This window comes from Hippichthys cyanospilos, chromosome 2 (assembly GCF_059441005.1).
Source record: "Hippichthys cyanospilos isolate Australia breed blue-spotted pipefish chromosome 2, RoL_Hcya_1.0, whole genome shotgun sequence".
Classification (NCBI taxonomy): Eukaryota; Metazoa; Chordata; class Actinopteri; order Syngnathiformes; family Syngnathidae; genus Hippichthys; species Hippichthys cyanospilos.
This window is the reverse complement of record NC_142370.1, coordinates 35,898,257-35,916,969: the sequence shown is the minus strand read 5'-3', so window position 1 is coordinate 35,916,969 and position 18,713 is coordinate 35,898,257. Positions and strand designations below refer to the sequence as shown.

The 18,713-nt window shown below is 57.3% G+C and overlaps 1 protein-coding gene across 3 annotated transcripts; it reads left to right on the top strand.

The window, feature by feature from the left end:
- The first annotated feature begins 758 nt into the window (after positions 1 to 758).
- Positions 759 to 18,167, top strand: arfgef2 (ARF guanine nucleotide exchange factor 2). Of its 3 annotated transcripts, XM_088440005.1 has the most exons (39): positions 759 to 1,114; positions 2,019 to 2,049; positions 2,112 to 2,238; positions 2,853 to 2,999; positions 4,648 to 4,827; positions 4,913 to 5,066; positions 5,138 to 5,254; positions 5,469 to 5,551; positions 5,631 to 5,755; positions 5,854 to 6,088; positions 6,150 to 6,249; positions 7,094 to 7,233; positions 7,515 to 7,623; positions 7,684 to 7,864; positions 7,940 to 8,051; positions 8,409 to 8,614; positions 8,692 to 8,776; positions 10,090 to 10,261; positions 10,342 to 10,493; positions 10,928 to 11,056; positions 11,130 to 11,288; positions 11,384 to 11,531; positions 12,161 to 12,257; positions 12,413 to 12,453; positions 12,520 to 12,689; positions 13,842 to 13,993; positions 14,063 to 14,235; positions 14,882 to 15,042; positions 15,115 to 15,245; positions 15,313 to 15,442; positions 15,548 to 15,683; positions 15,774 to 15,912; positions 15,992 to 16,046; positions 16,242 to 16,350; positions 16,468 to 16,607; positions 16,690 to 16,861; positions 16,925 to 17,063; positions 17,132 to 17,249; positions 17,322 to 18,167. In XM_088440005.1, the coding sequence occupies exons 1-39, from the start codon at positions 955 to 957 to the stop codon at positions 17,457 to 17,459; spliced, it is 5,253 nt and encodes a 1,750-aa protein (XP_088296131.1). In that variant the 5' UTR covers positions 759 to 954; the 3' UTR covers positions 17,460 to 18,167. The 3 variants fall into 3 exon arrangements, with proteins under 3 accessions (XP_088296131.1, XP_088296125.1, XP_088296116.1); XM_088439999.1 differs by having other exon boundaries at positions 2,139 to 2,238; positions 7,515 to 7,864; XM_088439990.1 differs by having other exon boundaries at positions 7,515 to 7,864.
- Positions 18,168 to 18,713: the final 546 nt, after the last annotated feature.

Genomic DNA, 18,713 nt, shown 5'->3' with positions numbered 1-18,713 from the left:
GCCAAACAATTGCCAAACTACAACTCGACATAGCCTCTTGATACCACCAACAAGGCGGCATGGCTTAGTGGTAGAGTGGTCGTCTCCCAGCCGTAAGGCCGTGGGTTCGGTCCCCCGACCATCAAGACCATGTCTAAGTGTCCTTGAGCAAGACACTGAACCCCCAGTTGCTCCTGATGCTGCGTCATCAGTAGGTAAATGACTAGTTAGTGTAAAGCGCTTTGAGTACCGAAGGTAGAAAAGCGCTATATAAGTGAAAGTCCATTTACCATTTAGCGCCCGAACTCACCATTCAAGCAACAAACGGGAATTTTCTGACTCAATCTTACTTGAATTTCCTCCGTTTTAATTGAATTCACACGAGATACACCGATGTTTGTTTCATTTTTTTTTCATTTATTTGGAAGTTCTAAACCTAAATAGCCGTTTTCGTGAGCGATTTCGTTAGTCTAATCAGTTTGAGGACTGCTTTTCAACGGTCCGATTGATGACCCATGTCTAAAAATTCCTCTAGCGAGTTATGATGCGGGAGCATGGAGACGTCGGGATGACCGTTCGTAACGGCTGTCGAAAAAATAAAAGCAACGTACTCTTGAAACCGTCCCAAATATAAGTTTATTAAGGACGGAGAAGGGGAATTTTACCGCCGAAACACCCAATATTCACGTCACAAAGTTAAACGCGGCGTTGAAAAACAAATCCTCCCGACACGGATATGACGTTGCCCAATCGGCACCGCGGAAACGGCTTCACTTCCGGCCCAGGTTGCAATCACGTGACGTTGACAGGTAGCAGCTATGGCGCTCGTGGCTGACGAGCGGCCAAAGTCAAAACGCAGCTAGCCTCGTCCCTCGCAAAAGGCCCGGTTCGCGTCCTTCGCGCCCCGCTTTTCCGCGGGGGGTCTGGCCGAAATGACGGCCTGAGACGAGTTCCGTCCCGAGACCCGGCCCGGCGATGCAGCAGCACCGGAACCAGCAACGTCAACAGCCGAAGGCGGAGAATAGCAAAACCAAGAGCATGTTTCTGTCCCGGGCGCTGGAGAAGATCCTCTCGGATCGGGAGGTGAAGAGGAGTCAGCACGGCCAGCTGCGCAAAGCCTGCCAGGTGGCGCTGGGTGAGCCGGATGTCAAGCGTCTCCATCCGCTCGCTAGTTTCGGCGGCCCCCCCGGCTGACGTGTCAAAGTCGCCTTTCCGCCGGATCGGCGCGACGCTGTCACCGCGGGCGTTCGCGAGCCAGCAGTCAAGTGAAGCCAGTCGACTTGGGCTAGCCTCGGCTAACCTAACCTAACCTAACCTAACCTAACCTAACCTAACCTAACCTAACCTAACCTAACCTAAGCTAAGCTAAGCTAAGCTAAGCTAGGCCAGCGGGCGACTCGGCGCCTCGCTCGTGGCCGGCTTCCGCGAACAAACCCGAAACAAATCCGATCGCCGTTTTACGCGGTCGTCCCGGACGGGTTAGGGTTAGGAGCATGTTTCCATTCGGTTCATTGAACGCTGCGTACCGGCGGTGGTCAAAGTGGGGCCCGCGGACCCCCGGGCGTCCGTGGCCTGACCGCAGGGGGTCCGTGAAATTTTAAAACATAGATGCGTCGTATTAAATCGTGACAGCGTTCGCGACTCGTCGGTCGAGCGACGGATTCAACCGTCGACTCGTTCCGTATGCGATGAACCGAATCGATGACAAACTGGTTTCGCCACTTTCCGTTCGTAAAACCTTTCGTTAGTTGCCGCCGAATTGGTTTTGCGAACGAAACCTCGAATGGATTAATGGCGCGGTGACACTTTTGTCGACGTTCGTTATCTATTTGGCGCTTTGGGTCCCCCGTTCAAAAGCGGGTGATGAATTTGACGACGGTGAATTTGAGGCGGAAAAACAGTTGCGCTGACAGTAGTCAGTAACCGCGGCGAGCATGGGTTTCGCAGTCGGGCTCCGTTCCCAAGCGTCGCCTAACGAACGCCGGGCCCCGGTCGATGGCGTTCTCAAAGCGTAACTGCCTTTCCTTCTCCGCCCTCAGATGAAATCAAGGCGGAGCTGGACAAACAAAAGTAAGTACGCGCCGCACTCGCGGCAAGCGCCGCTTGACGGACGGCCCTCCCCGTCCCGACAGGGACGGCGGCGCGCCGGCCCCTCCCAGAGCCGACTACGTCGAGGCCGACCGATACGTGCTGCCCTTTGAGTTGGCCTGTCGATCCAAGTCCCCTCGCGTGGTTAGCGCCTCCTTGGACTGTCTGCAGGTGGGCCCGCGTCGCTCGTGCCTTTGTCGCTTTCGCCGCCCCCAATAGTACCGGCGAGGCCCGGGAGCCCGTGGACCCCGTCCTTCGACGGCCGCGGCGCTCCGTGAGCTTGGCGCAAGGAGGAGCCGCCGCCGCCGTCGCCCCGTTCAGAAAGCCGGCGAACAAAGTCGGTCGCGTGACCGCTAGCTATTTGACGCGACCGCGCCGCTCGTCGCCGGCAAGGAAAGAGTTAACCGCGCCCGTTTTAGAAACTCCTTTGCCCTTGACCAGATCGTCGTGTTTTCAAAAATAAGTAGCGCAGATTTGACATTTCTGCCTGTAAAAAGTTTGTCGACGGCGATCTGTTGAAATAACACCCGTGTTTGGAGGCCGCTTTAGCCTTGAAAGCGTTCGCTGTTGGGTTTTTTTAAACGCGAATTCTTTAACGGTTGGTTCCTTTGCGCTTAGATTGGGTTGAGCTTTGTATTTTTTTTTTTGCGTCGCCGTGGGGATGGCGCCGCGAGCAAGGACGGCGCGTCGGACGGGATCCGGTGTTGGCGTCCTTGCGCGTCGGACGGGATCCGGTGTTGGCGCGGCGTCTGACGGGAGCCGGCGTTTGTGCGACTTTGCGGCAGAAACTGATAGCGTACGGTCACATCACGGGCAACGCTCCGGACGGCGGGACCCCGGGCAGGAGGCTGATCGACCGCTTGGTGGAGACCATCTGCGACTGCTTCCAGGGCCCGCAGACGGACGAGGGAGTCCAGCTGCAGATCATCAAGGTGCGTGGGGCCGATCGGTCGGGCGTCAAAGTCCATTCCCATCGGAATCGGAATCGCGCGCGATGTGCCCGGGTCGATCGGGGTCGTTTTTCTTGTTTTTTTGCCGTATATTAGGGTTAGGGTTAGCGATATTTTCAACCGGAGGGCCGCGTTATATATTTTTGAAATGGACGGACGGACGGCTCGGTTCGGTTCGGTTCGGGGAGGGCCGTGTGCGTATCGGTTAGCCCTTTGGAATTCTTTTGCACATAAAAACTGCAGCATATCGACAGTCACTCCAAGCGAGGAAAAAAAAAAGCTGTATTGCGCGCTTCCATCTTTACTTCCAAGGGAACGACCGGACCGCGCCGCGCTCTAACCGACCTCTTGGTTTTGCTCCGGACTTCGTTTTTGAATTATGGCGTGGATATCGTTCATCCTTTTGGCATGATGTTACAAATGATGGAAATTCCTTTGATTTCTTTTTTTTTGTAAATGATAAAACAGAGAAAATAACCCTAGGGAGCAGGTGATTCAAACTTGTCAAATTTCAAAATGCAGCCAGTCTCACATTTCTATGCGATGGCAGCGGGACGTGTGAGATTGGGTGACCGACGATAATCATTGTCCAAGTTTTGGACCGGCATCTTTATCATGACCGTTTTTGGGATGCATTTGAATAGGATTCATGACATTTGCGATTTTTGCAACATTCTGTTGAGCGGCGCTCAAACGACGTCAGCAAACGGAAAATTCTTTGACTGGTGTTTCACGTCAAGACAGTAGGTGGCGGTAGAGGGCAGTTATGTCTTAAAGCGTCATCATCACGTCGCAGACTGTCGCGTTTTTCCTTTTTTTTTTTCTGGGTGTCGAATGTAATCTACACACGTATGAATGAAATCGATGCCGCTGAACAATTTGAGTGGTGCGTAAATAGAGAGAGCCCGGAATCGGAGGCGGCTTTGGTGTCCTTGGTGTGTCGCGCTCCACTTATCATCAGTCGGCTTGCGGGCTATTGCGCGCACGGTATCAGGTTCCGCAAGACAAAGTCCTCTTTCGCCCGCCGGATGCGTAACGCCACCGGAGCCGCCACCGGAGCCGCGACCGGAGCTTCTATTCTCTGCGTCTCATAACGCGATGCGCCTTATAGAGCAGAAAACACGGTGACGTTGGACTGACTTATGGGCTTGTTTGTATATGAAAAGACTTTGAAAACAGGCCATTCGTTGAACCCCTTTATTAAACAAAAGCGTAGCATTCGGAACATGTACGGTATATAAACATACTGGAAAATTACGGGATTACGGTCGAGACGAATCCTTAACTTTATCATGCATAAACATTTGGCCATTTAAAAACAATAAGGTGTCAGACCTGCTCTCAAAAGGAAATTTTGATCACGAAATATTTAACGGTTGCATTTAACGTGAAGCGCCATATTTAGGTTAATTAATGTTTGTTTTACTTCAAATCTGGGGTTCCTTCAAGTACCCCCGGGTGAGAACCACTGCAATAGAAGGGGGTCAGCTACCCCCCGTAAAAACCAAAAAAAAAAGAAAAAAACGCGCACATTTCACGCGAATTTTAGGAGTGGTTCCGACTTTTAAAGAGGAGAATTCTCGTCGGCGGCGCCGAAGCAGTCAAAAAGAGTTTTTGGTTGGCTCCGCAGGCCCTCCTGACGGCCGTCACCTCCCCGCACATCGAGATCCACGAAGGCACGGTCCTGCTCACCGTCAGGACCTGCTACAACATCTACCTGGCCAGCCGCAACCTCATCAACCAGACCACGGCCAAGGCCACGCTCACCCAGATGCTCAACGTCATCTTCGCGCGCATGGAGAACCAAGCCGTCAGTCGGCCGGCCCGAGCCCCGCCCGCCCGCCCGCCCGGCCCGGCCCGTCGCCCGCTGACCTTTCCGCCTGCGGCTCCCCCAGGCGTCGGAGGCCCGGGAGCGAGAGAAAGAGCGGCTCGCCTCGCCCCCGGGCGACCCCTCGCCGCCGGCCCGGAGATCCGTCTCGGATCTCGACCCGGAGCCCGACCCGCCGGAGGGAAGCGACCGTCCGTGTCGCCGGGCCCCGTCGCCTACAGGTGCGCGCGCCTATTTGGGCCGAACCCGGAAGGCCGGCCGTTGGAACCGCGCGTTTCGTTTTTCCTCGCAGATTGCCTTTTCGAAGACGGAGGCGCCCGAACGCCTCCCGGCGAGGACGTCGAGGCCCGCGGGGAGGATCGGCTTCCGGGGACCGGAGCGGATGAAAGGGAACGCCCGCCTGGCGCCGGTACTCCACCTTCAATGTCGAAATGCGCATACGCCAACGTGTCGGCCGCGATGTCGAGGCGCGGAAACGGCGATCCCGCGCGTTTGATCTATGTGGCGCGACTTGAAAGGAAGGCGAGGTTTCCCGAGCGCCGTGCGGGAAAAGTCGCACGTTGCCGACCGCGACGTCGCGCTTCGGAGCCGCCAACGGCGCGTTTGTCCTCTCCCCCGATTAGACGGGGCCGGCGGCGGGCACCTCTCGGAGCGGGTGAACGGCGTGCCGGAAGATCGCTCGTCCGCGTCTTCCGCCGAGCCGTCGGTAAGAAGCGCGCGCCGGCCGAAGCCCCCTCCATATTCGTGCGGCGTCCCTCCAAGTAACGCGCGGGCGACGCGCCCAGGACGGCGAGGCCTCGCGCGGCGCCTCGCGCTTCTCCCATATCCTGCAGAAGGACGCCTTCCTGGTCTTTCGCTCGCTCTGCAAGCTTTCCATGAAGCCGCTCGCGGATGGCGCGCCGGATCCAAAGTGAGTCAGCCCGACGCCGCGCGCGGTCCGCGTCTTTTCGCCGAGGCGGTTTAGCTCCCGTCCGCCAAAGCTTTCTCCGGCGCGGTTATTTTGCGCAGGTCGCACGAGTCGCGCTCCAAGATCGTGTCGCTGCAGCTGCTGCTCTCGGCGCTGCAGGGCGCGGGGCCCGTGTTCCGCACCCACGAGATGTTCGTCAACGCCATCAAGCAGTACCTTTGCGTGGCGCTCTCCAAAAACGGCGTCTCCTCCGTGCCCGAGGTCTTCGAGCTCTCGCTGGCCATCTTCCTCACGTTGCTCTCCCACTTCAAGGTCCACCTGAAGATGCAGATCGAGGTGCGCCCGCCTCGGCCCGCCTTTCCCCGCCGCGTCTGCGCTGACGCGCCGTGCGCTTCAGGTCTTCTTCCGGGAGATTTTCCTCACCATCTTGGAGACGTCGACCAGCTCCTTCGAGCACAAGTGGATGGTGATCCAGACGCTGACGCGCATTTGTGCAGGTGGGGGCGGAACGGCGGGCCCCCTTTTCCCTCGTCCTCGGCCCGTCGCCGCTTTGTCGCAAATAAGGAAAGGGCCGATACTCATACTAATTCTTTATTTCTGTTTGAGTACTTCTACTTCAAATTAACACCGTGTCTGTGGTTCTACAGTCACACTGCAAAAACTGTGCCAACATGAAAACAAAGCCAGCTCGGGGTTTAACCCTAGGATGGCATTCGCCATCATGTTTAATACTGAGGACGAGAGTGCAATTAACAATCATGTCCCCTGGATGGCATTATCATGCGTCACATCAGTGGTCCCCAACCCCCGTGGCGATCAAAAGGTTGGGGACCACTGCTTTACGTGACTCTGAAAAGGTGGACGTCGTTCTCATTTAGAACTGCCTGCCCCACCGCTATACAAGACGTTTTCATGAACGTTTGTCTAAATTCCATCCGTCGCATACACTACAAGCGAAACAAAGTCATGCTTGTAGCTTGCATTTCCTGGCCAAGAGCCCATCAGAGAATTTGTTCTTCACCCATTGGTTGCTTGAAATGTAGTGGAAACGCATCCCAGAACGCTCTTCTCAGCACGCGGTCGCTTGGCGTAAAACCCTTAAAAAGCAAAATCTCTTAAGACGGAATTCAAAACGTTACTTTTAACGTTGGCGGCGAGGTTGTGTACCGTATGAGTTTTGGTTTATGAAAGCGGGACTAAGAAAGTGAGGACCTCCACATGAATCTCTTTGACTTCAAGCCGCCATCGCACAGTTCGCTTCAGTTTGGCCGCCTGTCAACTTTGTGACATGTTAGGTTTCTCATTTGCTGTATGTTTGCTTTCTTTTTTTTTTGTCTTCAGATGCCCAGTGCGTGGTTGACATCTACGTCAACTACGACTGCGACCTGAACGCCTCCAATATTTTTGAGCGCCTGGTCAATGACCTGTCCAAAATAGCTATGGGCAGGAGCGGTCAGGAGCTGGGCATGAGCCCGCTACAGGTACACACGCGCGCTTGCGTCCCACGCGATTTTTCGCCAAGCTGGCCGCCTTATCGCGTCAAACGCAAACGTATTTTGCCTCGCGAGCCCTCAAAACGTTCAGTGGCGTCGGCCCCGGAGGTTCCGTCCCAAGATCCTGCAGCGGTAGAAAATTGAACGCGTATGGGTTTTTTCTCCGGGTTTGAGAGTTTCCGTTTGACGGCGCTCCATCGCGGGAAGTACTTTGCGTATTTGGGTCCGCCTTTTTGAAGAGCGCCCGAGTCTTGTCGCGTTCCGAACAGGAGCTCTGCCTGCGTAAGAAGGGCCTGGAGTGTCTGGTGTCCATCCTCAAATGTATGGTTGAGTGGAGCAAGGACATGTACGTCAACCCCAACCTTCAGGCCAACCTGGGTAAGTTCACCGGACGGGAAGCGGGTCTGCCGAGATACCGTAGCCCCGCCCGCCTCGCAGGTCAGGATCCCCCGTGCGAGAGCGAGACGGCGGAGTGCAAGCAGCCGGCGGGACGGCGGGACAGCCTCGGCTCCCTGGACTCCGCCGTGTCGGCCGGCCTCCCGCCGTCTCGGCCGGACCACCCGGAGCAGTACGAAGTCATCAAGCAGCGGAAGGACATCATCGAGCACGGCATCGAACTGTGAGAGCTTGGGAAGACCGGCGCCGTGTTGGGAAAATGCCAGAGCAGGGTGTCTTTGTTCTCCCCTCTCCCCAGCTTTAACAAAAAACCCAAACGGGGTATCCAGTACCTGCAGGATCAGGGCATGTTGGCCTCCGCGGCCGAGGACGTCGCCCGCTTCCTTCACCAGGAGGACAGATTGGACACGGTGAGCGGCGCGCGGATTTGGCACGTCGGTTGACCCCGAACTGAACCCGAGCAATAACCCCCAAAACGTAAATAAGATCAGGAAAAAAATATCTTATTGCATGACCCCAAACTAAGGAAATCCTCAAAATCATCCAAAAAACAAACCTTATCGCTCCTGTGGACGAGCGAACGATAAAATTGACATTAGCTGCGGCTAACGTTGTTCACGTCCGCATCCAAACACATAAGTAACGTTCCGCTTTGGGCGGCGCTGACATCACGCAGGAAGCACTTGGCATGACCTCAAAGTCAATCGGAGCCAACTGACAAATAATCCCAAATGATGGCGCTAACCGGCGCGCGTCTGCACGCTTAGACCCAGGTGGGCGAGTTCCTCGGGGAGAACGTCAAGTTCAACAAAGAGGTGATGTACTGCTACGTCGACCAGCTGGACTTCTGCGGCCGGGACTTTGTCTCGGCCCTCAGGGCCTTTTTGGAAGGATTCAGACTGCCGGGCGAAGCCCAGAAGATCGACAGGCTGATGGAGAAGTTCGCCGCCCGATACCTGGAGTGCAACCAGGGGTGAGTTGAAGAGAATGATCTCGCCGCGTCCTCGTCGCGTGGCTAACCGTCCCGTTTGTCTTTCGGTTTGGTTGCAGGCAAACTTTGTTTGCCAGTGCGGACACTGCTTATGTCCTAGCCTACTCCATCATTATGCTCACTACGGACCTGCATAGTCCTCAGGTAAGAATGACGCTCGTTGGATGTCTTACAATATGTTCTCCTTGCACGTGTTCGATTGCTCTTATTTCATTTCGAAGAGAAGACTACGCAAAAAATCGTATGTTCGATCTGAATTCTCGTCTTTTAAAATAGCAATAAAAATAACAAATAATAGAATCTTCGTCAAATACTTTTTTTTTTTTATTCTCTCTTTCATGGAGGGTAGCTGAGGGTAGCCGCTTTAGCACTGTAGCGATAACTCTGACCATTTGGGCGGCCATACATACTACGCATACAGCATATTACGTACAGTACGTCATTCGGTCGGTCACGCGACTCTTTCATGAGTAGAGCCGCTTTTTACATTTTACAGCCTCATCCGTTCCAAGCCCCCGAAAAGGATCCTAAACCCTTTCCGTGAATATTGTTCAATTCCAAAACGCATAAAAACCGTCACTAATACGTATTCGAATGACCTTAGTGCATAATAATCCAAATATATCATGTAAAGAATAATAGAAAACGCTCCTAAACGCTTGAACTGAATCACATGAATTGTAGCAGTTGACAATATGAATGCAGTTCACTTGTTTGCCTCGAGACGGTGCTGTTATGTTGATGAGGAGTGCAGAAAGAAAGAGAGAGAGAGAGCGACGCCTTTTTAGGGTATTAAATTTGTATGTTTTTATATGACGTTTCCAGTGATCCAGGAATCATTTGCAAGTCCTCAGGAGCAATAATATTTATTTTGGGGATTGTTCTGCCCACGTAAATGTACTTCGGTTCAGTTTGGGGTCACGCCAAGTGCTTCCCGTGTGACGTAATTGTCAAAGTGCTAAGGACATGCCAACAACGCCAACGTCAGACGCCACAGCCCAAAGTGCTTTGTTACGTGCGCGTTTTAATGCGAATACGTACAGCGTCAGCCTTATCTGATGTCAATTATATGTTTGGTAGTTCTACGGTAGGAAGTGCGGATGAAACCAGTAAAGCTGAACAGCGGGAGAGCGCAGTTAAAAAAAAAAATGGCCGGCACATGAATACGTTGTAACGAACCGCGGGCTGTGATAACGAGGTTCCGGTCGCGCCGGCGTCTTATATTTTTGCCAACCGTGTGGCTATTCCTATCTTGGAATTTTCTCCCGTGGCCGGAGACATTTTTTGTCAGGAGAGGCATTTGTAAGCGGAGGGAACTCTAAGTAAGGAATGGAAATGAATCCTTCGGATGATAGCGTTTACGTCGACGCGGCGCGCGATCGTCATCGAAAGATGAGTCAAAAGGCTAAATCTGCTCTGAATCTACTGGAATACGGGGGTCCTCCCGACGGCCGCAGGTGAAGAACAAGATGACAAAGGAGCAGTACGTCAAGATGAACCGCGGCATCAACGACAGCAAGGACCTGCCCCAGGAGTATTTATCCTCCATCTACGACGAGATCGCCGGCAAGAAGATAGCCATGAAGGAGGGCAGGGACTTCTCGGTCACGCCCAAGTCCGGCAAGCAGAGTGAGTACGGCCGGCTCCGGCCGGCTCCGGCCGGCTCCTTCGCCCGGACGCCTCGGCCCAGCGCTTTTCTCCGGCTCCAGGCGTCGCCAGCGAGAAACAGCGCCGCCTCTTGTACAACGTGGAGATGGAGCAGATGGCCAAGACCGCCAAGGCTCTCATGGAGGCGGTCAGCCATGCGCAGGCCCCCTTTTTTAGCGCCACGCACCTGGAACACGTCCGGCCCATGTTCAAGGTGAGCGAAAGGCCGACCTTTACCCTTCCAAAGACCCGCGCGCAGCCGCTCGCCATTGTCGAGCGGAAGGAAAATGATACGCGGCTTTCAACTGCTTTTCTAAAACGTTTGTGGTCGGAGCGGAACGTGACAAAATGCGGAAAAATTCAAGGGGGGGGAATACTTTCCGGGCGGCCCTCGGTTCCACAAGGCTCAAAACCCTCCCTTCGACTGGGCGGCGAATCTGAACATGAACGGAAAAAGACGCGGACTCCTGTAATACGCGTGTCGGGTCGCGTAGGCTGCCGGTTCACCGCGAGTTCGGGGTCGCTATTATTCTGAAATTGCGTGGTTTGAATCCGGAAGAGCCCGCCGCGTTTCCGTTTTGGCCTCCCCGGAAGCGATTGGCCCGCTTGGCCGCCGTTTGCTAGCGAGCCGTCCTTTGCGTCTCGCAGCTGGCGTGGACCCCTTTGCTGGCGGCGTTCAGCGTGGGCCTGCAGGACTGCGACGACCCGGAGGTGGCCTCGCCGTGCCTGGAGGGCATCCGCTGCGCCGTCAGAATCGCCTGCATCTTCGGCATGCAGGTGGGAGCGGCCCCTCGGGACCGCCGATCCGCCCTCGGCTTTTCGGCCCGCCCCTAAACGCGTCGGCGCGCAGCTGGAGCGGGACGCCTACGTCCAGGCCCTGGCCAGGTTCACCCTGCTGACGGCCGGCTCCGGCATCACCGAGATGAAGCAGAAGAACATCGACACCATCAAAACCCTCATCACCGTGGCCCACACGGACGGAAACTACCTGGGCAACTCCTGGCACGAGGTCAGCGGGGCCCCCCCCCCCGCCGCGCCGCGCCGCGCCGCGCCGCGTTTTGTGCCGTCCCCCCGGCACGCGCGATGAAAACGTCCTCGCGACAGATCCTGAGGTGTATCAGTCAACTGGAGCTGGCTCAGTTGATCGGCACCGGGGTAAAGACGCGCTACGTTTCGGGGGCGGCGCGAGACAAAGAGCCCGGCGTCAAGGGCTTGCCCCCGGGCGCCGAGGACTTCATGCCGCTCGGACTCGGTAGGTGCAAATCTTACGCCTTTCCGCCGAACGCGCCCGACTCGAGCTCCCGCGCGGCTCGGCCGGAAGCTGACTTTGATGGGTTTGATGGGCCGGGCCGGAGAAGAGAAAAGCGCCAAACCCGCTCTATGTAACGCGCCGTTGCGTGGCCATCAAAAACACCTCGGCTGTATTTGCTCACGCCATAGCGGAGGGAAGGACCGTTCCGGATACCGCTCGCCGGAAACGTCCGGCGACCGTGTCAAGAATTAGCGTCCGATCGCGGGGGACGCAGGTTACGAGTCCGCGCTTCCGCCCTTCGGTCGGGGACCGGGACGGCGCGAGTCTCGTCACGTCCGCTTGAGACGCTCGGGTTCCCCTTCTTCGCAGACAGCGGCGACGGGAGGGAGACCTTCATCCCCGCTAATCTGCCCATACGCCTATTGCAGAAAACAAATGCGGGATAACCTACGTACGGCCGATAGTCGCGCGAACAAATATTGCGCCGGCCTCGAACCGAACGCTTTTCAAATGGCGGCCGGCACCGAAAGGGCGAACGCAGCTTCGCCGGTCTTTGCCCGGTCACGCCCGCCGAGGCGGACGGGCAAAGGGAATCCGTCCGGACCGGAAAACCGCCCGATGTTTTGCAGGCAACCTGGTGGCCAATCAGGACAAGCGTCAGATGGCTCACCTTCAGGAGTCGGTGGGAGAGACCAGCTCTCAGAGCGTGGTGGTAGCCGTGGACAGGTGCGCCCCGGCCCCCCCCCGCCCGCAATTGTATCGCCGTGACCCGGTTTCCCCCCCCCGCCCGCAATTGTATCGCCGTGACCCGGTTTCCCCCTCCCGCGATCCTCCCGACCGTCCCGCCGTGACCCGGTTTCCCCCTCCCGCGGTCTTTACAGGATCTTCACCGGCTCCACCAGGCTGGACGGCAACGCGATCGGTGAGTGAGGAAAGCTGCCGCCCCAGCCGGCCCGGCGGCTCACGGCCGTTTTTCCCGCCGGCGCAGTGGACTTTGTGAGGTGGCTGTGCGCCGTGTCCATGGACGAGCTGGCCTCGCCGCATCAGCCCAGGATGTTCAGCTTGCAGAAGATCGTGGAGATCTCCTACTACAACATGAACCGCATCAGGCTGCAGTGGTCTCGAATCTGGCAGGTCGTAGGGGACCATTTCAACAAGGTCGGCGGCTCCGGCGACGAGGGGCAAAATTTGCCGGCGACTCGCGGTCGCCTCGGAAAATGCCGGATTTTACCCGTCTCCTGCGTATCGTCGGGGAGGCGGCGGCGGGTGCGGGACGGCGTACGGGTCGCGGGTGTCGACTGAGGCTCGGATTCGGGGGGGGGGGGGCACTTTACAGAGCCGTGATATTTCAACCGCGCGCACAAGTAAAGAAGTAACGCCAAAGCGTTAACATGCGGCCCAAAACGCAATCGACCAATACGGTAAATAGGTGGCACGGGCGCAACAGCTAATAGTGATTTTCAGAGGTGGGCGACGTAGGTTTTTTTGCCGGAGCAACTCCAATTAAAGTCGGCCGCGTTACGGCCGTGGATGACAAGTAGTGAACTGAAGCGGCCCGGTTAATCGACGGACAGCTTACCTCATGTCTAGCCTTGCGATTACGACGACGAATGGAAATTGCAATTCCCGCATTTTCTTCAGTGCCCGCAAAGTGCCCGCCCGCCTCTGGTGATTTTATACTCGAAACCCCATTGAACACCTTCTTTGATACCCTTAAATATTTCGATGGTCTCCGGGGACCTCGAGCAAAAAACGATAACCCGCCGATTCGCCTCTAAACTTAGAAAAGGGACGTAAAACATACGCACGACGGGACTTTACTGCGGTGGAGAAACATGTTCAGTAGAATGAAGAATTCACTACTTGTCCTTCACAGTGATCACACAGCTGTTTTTGCCAGAGATTTGTATGGAGTTGCTCCCTTTCTTAGTCCTGCTTTCATAAACCAAAAATCACACTCAGTCTTGCCGCAAAGGTCCAGTCACGTTTAGAATTGTTAAGAGAATTTTGGTGTTATTTTGCTTTCTAAGCACACAAACTAAGTACTAAGTACACAAGACTGACGGACCGACAATTATATTTGGTCCGCCTCGGAAAAAAACGAGGGACCGACGATGACGGAAAGGGAGCGGGACTCTGGCGAACGTCGGACGAGTAAAAAAAAAAAAAAAAGTCGCCCGCCTCTGCGTGCGGTGCGAGTGACATTTCTCGCGGGCTTTTGAATGAGTTTTGCATCGGGCGCTAGACGCCGGCAAATCCCAATGCCTTAAAGTCATTCCGGCCTCGGACCCTGTGGCGCATCCGCCGTAGGTGGGCTGTAACCCCAACGAGGACGTGGCCATATTTGCCGTGGACTCGCTGAGGCAGCTCTCGATGAAGTTCCTGGAAAAAGGCGAGCTGGCCAATTTCCGATTCCAAAAAGACTTCCTCAGGCCTTTCGAGCACATCGTGAAGAAAAACAGGTGAAGGCCGCCGGAGCGCCGTCGGCGAGGTACCGGCCCGTGTCGAGCTTTTCCCGCCCCCCTCCGCAGGTCTCCCACTATCCGAGACATGGTGATCAGGTGTGTGGCGCAGATGGTCAACTCCCAGGCCGCCAACATCCGCTCGGGCTGGAAGAACATCTTCTCGGTATTTCACCAGGCGGCGGCCGACCGCGACGAGTCCATCGTGGAGCTGGCCTTCCAGACCACCGGCCGCGTCGTCAGTGAGTCGGGGAACCGGAAAGAACCTTCGGCGCGCGCCGGGCCCTTTTTGTTTCCCCGCGTTTCAAATCGGAGGCCGCTAAAAACCGTCGGCGACAAAAACCTGAAGAAGAAAGGGTGGCGATTTGCTATTTTAGCCGGGGGTCCCCGCGAGCATTCGGCGGGTCCGTCGCGCATCGACCCGCTTCGGAAATGGGAAGCCGCTCAAAAGACGTAGGGGAGAAAGAAAATGCCGAAATTTGTGAATTTGTGAAAGCCAACTTGCTATTTCAGCCAGAACCTTCAAGTCAAAGGATCTGGCCGGAGGGCCGCCGCCACAGTCCGGTCCGACCCGTCGCAAATCGATCCGGTTTTGCCATCAAAAAGCCTTCAAAAGCCAATCCCAAAAAAATACCGGCCCTTCCCCGTGACCATAATCAACCCCGGCGGCCTCGTTTACGCCAGATATTCCGTCGGCCTCGAAACGGGCGGAACGCTTTGGGGGGTCACCCGGAAGGCGACCGGCGCAAACCGTTGTCCGCGCCGGTGGAAAACGTCGCTTAGCGGGGCCCGAACGAAGCGGCCGAAGCGGCGGAGGCCCCGTCGGGCCCGCCCCCTTCCCCGGGCCTGAATTTGTTTGGCGCTCTTCCTTCCCGTCGCCGGCGTCAGCCGACACGTTCGCCGAGCACTTCGGCGCCGCCATCGACTCCTTCCAGGACGCGGTCAAGTGCCTGTCGGAGTTCGCGTGCAACGCGGCCTTCCCCGACACCAGCATGGAGGCCATCCGCCTCATCCGCCGCTGCGCCAGATACGTGTCGGAGCGGCCGCAGGTAGGCGCGGCGGCCCCCGCCGCTCGGGGCCCGGCCCCGGCCGAATCCTAATTCGGGGGGGGGCCGCCCCAGGCCCTGCGGGAGTACGGCGGCGACGACACCAACGTGGCCCCCGCCGATCGGGTCTGGGTCCGCGGCTGGTTCCCCGTCCTCTTCGAGCTGTCGTGTATCGTCAACCGCTGCAAGTTGGACGTGCGCACCAGGTAGGGCCCGCCCTTCTTTGGCCGCCTCCGGAAGGCCGGGCTCAGAGCGCTCTCCCCCCCCCGACAGGGCTCTCACCGTCATGTTCGAGGTGATGAAAAGTTACGGGCGCGCCTTCGAGAAGCACTGGTGGCACGACCTCTTCCGGATCGTCTTCCGCATCTTCGACAACATGAAGCTCCCCGAGCAGCAGACGGAGGTGGGGGCGGAGCCCTCCCCTTATCCCCTTATCCCCTTTTCCCCTTTTTCCTTCCCCTATTCGGACTCCCCGTCCACGCGTCCTTAACCCCCGCCCTCGCCTCAGAAAACGGAGTGGATGACCACCACGTGCAACCACGCGCTCTACGCCGTCTGCGACGTCTTCACGCACTTTTACCACCCTCTCAGCGAGATCCTGCTGCCGGACATCTTCGCGCAACTGCAGTGGTGCGTCCGGCAAGGTGGGCGCCGGACCTCCGCCCGCAACGGCCCCCAAGTCGGGAGGCTGACGCCCCGCGCGCGTTTGTTCGCCGCCTCCCCTTCGGCCGCAGACAACGAGCAGCTGGCGCGTTCGGGAACCAAATGCCTGGAGAACCTGGTGATTCTCAACGGCGAGAAGTTCAGCCCCCGAGTGTGGGACGTCACCTGCTCGTGCGTGCTGGAGATCTTCCGGAACGCCGGCCCTCAAGCGTACGCCGGCCGGCCGCGCCCTTCCCTCTGCGCCCGCCCCAATGTCTCCGCTCAGCGTTTGTGGCTCTTGTGCGCGCAGCCTGTTGACGTGGCGGCCCGCCGAACGCGAGGACGACGCCGAGCCCAAGCTCTCGGTGAGCGTGCCGTCCGACCGCGCCCGCCGCGCCGCGCCGCGCCGCGCCTTTTCCTCTTCCCTCTCTCCCCGACGCCGAGCCGAACGGGGCGCGACGCCTACCGGCCCGGACGCCTACCTTTCCACCGGCCCGGACGCCTACCTTTCCCCCGGCGGGCGCATTGGACGACTTCCAAAAAGAGCTCCGTCTTTGCAGGACGCGGACTTCGACGGCCGGTCGCAGAGCAGCTTGGATCGAGCCCTCTCCGACAGGGGGCGCAGCCAGATGTCCGGCGAGGACGCCTGCAAGGGCGGACCCGCCGCTCGTGAGTTACGCCCCGAAGCTCGAGCCGCCTACGCCGGCGCCGCGATTCGACAGGGGCGGTCGGCCCCGGGAACAAACGGAACCCCGACGGAAAAGGCGCTTTCTCCGGTCCCGCCAGGCGTTTCGGACCACGGGTTGTTCGCGGGTCTGCTCGTCAAATGCGTGGTGCAGCTGGAGCTCATCCAAACCGTGGACAACATCGTCTTCTTCCCGGCCGCCGGCGAGAAAGAGGACGCCGACAACATGGCCGCCGCCCAGGTATAGCCGGAAAGAGCGGCCCGCCGCATCCCTTTCTCTTTCTGACCGCGGACCGGCCTCGTTTGCGACCCGACCCCTCCAGCGAGACGCTCCGGAAGAGGCGCCGGCCGAGGGCGAGCCGCGGGAGCGGGGCATGTACCCGCGCATGGGCTCGGATCACCTCTTCAAGCTGCTGGACTGCCTGCTGGAGTCGCACGCCTTCGCCAAGGAGTTCAACTCCAACGGCGAGCAGAGGACGGCGCTCTGGAGGGCGGGTAGGTAGGCGGGGCCCGGCCGGCGAAGGGCCGCAGGCGGCGCAACGTGCCGTCCCTCGGCAGGCTTCAAAGGCAAGTCCAAGCCCAACCTGCTGAAGCAGGAGACCAGCAGCCTGGCCTGCGGCCTGAGGATTTTGTTCCGGATGTACTCGGACGCGCGGCTGAGCGGCGCCTGGCCCGACGTCCAGACGCGCCTGCTGCGGTGAGCGGCCGCGCTCAAATGCGCTCCAAACGGTCGGGAAAACAAGGTCGCTCTGGCCGCGCCCTCAGGGTGTGCGGCGACGCCCTGGCCTACTTTAACGCCCTCGCGTCGGAGAGCCACAGGGAAGCCTGGAACGGGCCGCTCATGCTGCTGCTCGCCGAGACCGTCCGGCTGCCCGACGACAAGGCAGGCGCGCCCTCGCCGTCTCGCGCGCGGCCTCCGGGAGGCCGGCTCGTAACGGCCCGGCTCTCGCGGCAGTTCCAGGTGCACGCCTCGCGCTGCTTCTCGCCGCTGTGCGAGATGATGCAGTTTGACCTCATCCCCGAGCTGCGCGTCGCCCTGCGTCGCTTCTTCCTGCGCGTCGGCGCCGTCTTCCGCATCGCCGGGCCGCATTGAGAAGACCGCCGCTCCGCCCGGGCGCCCCAAAATGGCTTGACTCCGGAACCCCCCCCCCTTCTCTCGCTGCCCCTCTCTCTCCTCCCCTCTCTGCCTCTCCCCTCCCTCACCCCCCCAATTCTCTTTCTCTCTCTCTCTCACCTGTGCCTGATGGGAAAAGCCGGCGCCCCGCCACAGCACCGTGCGGCGTCCCCGGTGTGCTCACTCATTCCCTTTTTTCTTTCGGACGTAAGGCATAGATGTCAAAGTCCGGTCCCGGAGGGCCGGCGTCCCCGCGGGCCTTCCAAAAACACCCGGTTCACACGATCGGGATCTCACGGAGAGGGACCCGGAAAAGCCAAAAGACTCGGGCCCCGGGGGACCCGGGGGACCCGGGGCTTGACGGCCGCGCCGAGAGGCTTTTCTTCCTTTCTGCACGTCTGTCGCCATCACCTTTTGTCGCAGGATGATGCCGTGTTTATAATTGTTTCAAGTGCATTGAATGGTTTTGGGGAAAATCGTTCCTGTCGTAACGGATGTCTAATTTTCTTCCCTAAAATCTAGGGAAACTATAAATATATATAAATATATACATACAGTAAATGCAAAAAAAAACAAAAATGCAGACCGTCACGTTTGCAGTGTAAGATTCATTAAGGAAATGGGTTATGTTGCCATGTTATCTTTGAGAGTTTGGACTTGGAAAATAAACTGAAATTGTGATCAGTAGCAGAGGTGGGCAACATTTTTTTTGATCGTCAGAGCCCCCCCCCACCCTTTCCATCATTGTCGCTCAGTGTAGTTTTGTACGAGCCTACGCCACCGCCGGAGGCATTTAACTTTTTTTTTTCTTTCTGTCAGGTGCTGTACTACTCAAATCTTTTTTTTTTTTCGTTTTAGTACTTACACTTAAAGTTAGCGCCATGTGTATCGTTCTACAGTTACACTGCAATCGAAACACGACATAGTAATAGAACTGGAAAATAAAAGCAGCTATGGGCAATAAGAATTGAGAAATGCAGGGAACAGGAGTGCAATAAACAATCATGTCCGCTGGATAGCAGCATGTTTTACGTGACAGTTACAACCGCCTGCCCTACAACTATAGATGACCGTTTCATTAGCGCTTGTCGAAATCTCATTCGTCACATCCAAAGCAAAGTACTGCTGAGGTTGAATTTACTAAAAAAAAAGGAATTCTAACACTTCTATCTTGCATTTCTTGGCCAACAGCCAATCAGAGGAAGAATGCGCATTTGTGCTGTGTCGGCAGAA